Source organism: Quercus suber, unplaced genomic scaffold (genome assembly GCF_002906115.3).
Source record: "Quercus suber isolate HL8 unplaced genomic scaffold, Cork oak 2.0 scaffold_1000, whole genome shotgun sequence".
NCBI lineage: Eukaryota > Viridiplantae > Streptophyta > Magnoliopsida > Fagales > Fagaceae > Quercus > Quercus suber.
Genome location: NW_027070415.1, coordinates 20615 through 24774, shown reverse-complemented (window position 1 = coordinate 24774; position 4160 = coordinate 20615). Strand labels below are relative to the sequence as shown.

The window sequence follows — 4160 nt, the reverse complement described above, 5'->3', positions numbered from 1 at the left end:
AATTTAAATTAGAACCAATAACAATTTACCTCCTATGCTTTGTTATAAAAGTGTTGTGAAAAATGTTATGTATGTCACACTTTTTTTTTTTTACAATACCTTTATTTTTTGCTGTGATTGGTTCTAGTATGATATTTTATTATTTTATTTTGGCCTATAAGAAATTAACACCTCACAACAATTGTGAAAATATTGTAATAATTTATTCTGTTAATATTTTATTTTTTTAGAGTAGCTTATATGTATATAAAAGAATAAAAAATAAAAAATAAAACGTGTTCAATATGCCAATTTACCAACCAAATTTGAAAAGAAAAAAAAAAGAAAAAAAGAAGCAAGTGAAAGCAGAAAGAGTTGAATAAATCAAATTCACTATTTCTTTGGCATTGACATTTTTTTTTTAGAGTAGCTCATATGTATATAAAAGAATAAAAAATAAAAAGCGTGTTGAATAGGTCAATTTACCAACCAAATTAAAAAAAAAAAAAAAAAAAAAAAAAAGAAAAGAAAAGAAAAGAGGCAAGTGAAAGTGAAAAGAGTTGAATAAACCAAATTTACTTTTTTTTTTTTGGCATTGACACTGTCTTTCTATATATAGAGATATATAAAATCATGCATGCAAATCCAAATGTGATTGCATACTTTAAATGAGAGAAACAAATAAAATCTACGCAGTCAGTGACGTGAGGCACTGGCTAGGCATCATCATTATTATATCCGTTTTGGGCCAAAAAGGCATCTCATCTGTCCACCAAACTCCAAAGCGTGAAACATGATCTTCAGTGTGGTGTACACAAATGATATTCTAAAACTAACTAGCTAGTCCCTATAAATATGTAGTGACCACATGCATGCATTTTCAATCACAGAGCATCCAAAATCATTTCAGTATCATAAAAAATAAACATGGTAGCCATCTTACTATATTTGTCTCTCACTCTTCTCTTCTTTCTTGTTGCTATCAAGCTCATCGTCAAAACAAGAACTACTCGACCAAAACACCTCCCACCTAGCCCACCTTCTCTTCCAATTATAGGCCATCTCCATATCATTAAAAAACCACTCCACCGTACTTTCCTTGCCCTCTCACAAAAATATGGTCAAATATTCTCACTCAAATTTGGTTCACAACTTGTGGTCATTGTGTCATCCCCATCAGCAGTTGAAGAATGCTTCACAAAGAATGACATAATATTAGCCAACCGTGCTCCCACCCTATTAGGCAAGCACCTACATTACAACAACACCACCTTAACACAATCCCCATATGGTGATCACTGGCGCAACCTTCGCCGCATTAGTACCCTTGAAATCTTCTCAAACAATCGCCTTAACAATTTCTTAGGCATCCGAAGGGATGAGATCAAGCACTTGCTACGAAGCCTGTCACGCAATTCTTGCCACGGTTTCGCCAAGGTGGAGCTACAATCAATGCTCTTGGAGATGACATTTAACAGCATAATGAGAATGGTGGCAGGGAAACGGTACTACAGGTACGGTGAGGACGTGAAGGATGAGGAAGAAGCGAGACATCTTAGGTGGATAATGAAAGAGATAACAGGGTCCGGTGGGGCATCAAATCCAGCGGAGTTTGTACCCATCTTGCGGTGGATGGATTATGGAGGTTTGGAGAAAAAGTTTAACAGTCTCTGCAAGAGGACAGATGAGTTCTTGCAAGCACTTATTGATGAGCAAAGGTGTAAGGATAAAGAGGGTAACACTATGATCGACCATATGCTTTCTTTGCAAAAATCACAGCCAGACTACTACACAGACCAAATCATCAAAGGGCTTATAGTGGTAAGTGAACTCAATAGTGCTTCATCTTTTATTGAGAAAAATAGGAAATCAAGGTTTTGTTTGATTCTTGCATCTTAAAAAGTAGTCATGCAATTATCTGTTTTATTTTTCTTTAGTAGCTTCATCGGAATTGTTGTCTAGTCAGGGGCGGCCCAACATAATTTGGAGCCTAATGCGAAAAATTCATGCGGGACCTTTAATATGTAAATATTAATTAAACAAAATTATTTAATACTAATCAAATCAAGGTTAATTTGATACATTAAATACATAAATAATGCCAACTAGACTAATGTTAATTTCATATAGAGAATTGAATATTATATATAGTTGAACCTATAAATATTAATAAATAGAAATAAAAATATATTGCGATTGAAAAAGATACTTTATTTTGGATATAAGATGATGCATAGTTAAATAAAGTTGTTATCTAATTTTTTTTATTTTTTATTTTGATTTTAAGAGAGAGAGATAGATATTATTTGGTGTGTGGCTTTGTAGGGTATTATTTTACAAAAATCAAAGTCTCAAACTATTATGAGAGATTAATCTATAATTGATAATTTAACACATTTGCAACATCTTTTTGAAATATTTTAGGGTTTCAATTGAGTTAAGGTTCTATTGGTCTCGTACTTTGAGAGTCTTAATAGAAATGAAAAAGAAAAATGCACTAATTAAAAGTACTATAAAATGTTCAAAATATAATGTGATATTGTCTCTCATTGATGAATTTCATCAATTTAACTAATGAATGTTTATATCACTTTTTTGTGATTAATAACATGGCAATTTGTAAGCCAATAGCAAAATTTGTAGTATCATTAACATCACTAATAATAAAAAAATGTACAACTTTTAGAAATATATATATATATATATCCAATAGCAAAATTTGTAGTATCATTAACATCACTAATAATAAAAAAATGTACAACTTTTAGAAATATATATATATATATAATATAATATAATATAATTTTATAAAAATTTGAGCATTTAACTATGGAAAGTGGGGCCTTTCTTCTTAAGTAAAATTTTGGATTTTTATGGGGCCTTAGGCCTAGGCCTAACTTGCCTAGGCCTTGAGTCGACACTGTGTCTAGTGCAAAAAAGTGACATTCTTAGTCCCTAAAAAAAAAATCCACAATAACATTAGACTAACTAGTTACATACAATTTATCAAATAAAAACTAGTTACATACATATCATCATCGTTAAATGTCTCATAACATAGAAACAAACAGTTTTTATTTAATATATTATTGTTCTATTCTAAACACCTCGTGTATAATGCGTAGGTATTGTTATTTGCTGGGACTGATACATCAGCAGTCACATTAGAGTGGGCAATGACTAATCTACTGAATCATCCTAATATATTGAACAAGGCTAGAGATGAGATAGATAGTCAAATTGGAGAAGAGAAATTGATTGAGGAATCAGATATTTCCAAATTACACTACCTTCAAAGTATTATCTCAGAAACTCTTCGATTGTATCCAGCAGCACCATTGTTAGTACCCCATATGTCCTCCGCTGATTGTACCATTGGAGGATATGATGTACCGAGTGGCACAATGTTATTGGTCAATGCATGGGCCATACATAGAGATCCTAAGATGTGGGATGATGCAACTAGTTTTAAGCCTGAGAGGTTTGAAAATGGTGAGGTTGAAGGACATAAGCTAATGCCATTTGGGATTGGGAGGAGGTCTTGTCCTGGGGCGGGCCTCGCCCAACGTATAGTGAGCCTAACTTTGGGTTCGTTGATTCAAAGTTTTGAGTGGGAAAGGGTTACTACAAAAGAAGTTGACATAAATGAAGGCAATGGGATCACTATGCCTAAAGCCATGCCATTGGAGGCCATGTGCAAAGCACGTCCAATCATGCATAAGCTTCTTTCTAAGTTGACGGATGATGTTTGAACAATCTCCTTGAGTTACTTTTTAGAGACTTGCTTAGTTATTCACAGATAATTTTAATCATTTAATAAACTAAAATAAACAATTACATATTCAATTTGAAAATTGAATTATTGTATCTATATAAAGTTGTATCCTTTTTTTTTTTTGGATGTGGTGTTGTTTTTTTTTTTTTTTGGCTTGTACTGGATAGTGATCTGTATATGTGTTTAAGGAATAAGAAAGGATTTTGATAATTTTACTTTTCATTTCTAAATTCTTATGTTAAATTAGGATATTTTGTTATAGGATATAAATAAATCAAGTTGTCTAAAATTTGAAAGTTAACTGAAAAACACTTGTTTATTTACTAAATTGGTGAGATGAATGTCTAGTAATTTGAGAAATATTTCAAATAATATATATATATATATGTATATATAATATGATTTG

General features: G+C 31.7%; 1 protein-coding gene across 1 annotated transcript; it reads left to right on the top strand.

The window, feature by feature from the left end:
- Positions 1-896: 896 nt before the first annotated feature.
- LOC112034321 (cytochrome P450 81Q32) lies at positions 897-3857 on the top strand. The gene is made up of 2 exons (XM_024067134.2): positions 897-1800; positions 3105-3857. Exons 1-2 carry the CDS (start codon positions 907-909, stop codon positions 3729-3731), a joined length of 1521 nt encoding a protein of 506 aa, XP_023922902.1. The 5' UTR covers positions 897-906; the 3' UTR covers positions 3732-3857.
- The last annotated feature ends 303 nt before the right edge of the window (positions 3858-4160 follow it).

Excerpts from the sequence above, each read along its gene's own strand:
- LOC112034321 (XM_024067134.2), top strand. The coding sequence starts at position 907 with ATGGTAGCCATCTTACTATATTTGTCTCTCACTCTTCTCTTCTTTCTT. Across the intron at positions 1,801-3,104 it reads TCATCAAAGGGCTTATAGTG|GTATTGTTATTTGCTGGGAC; the intron begins GTAAGTGAACTC and ends TATAATGCGTAG.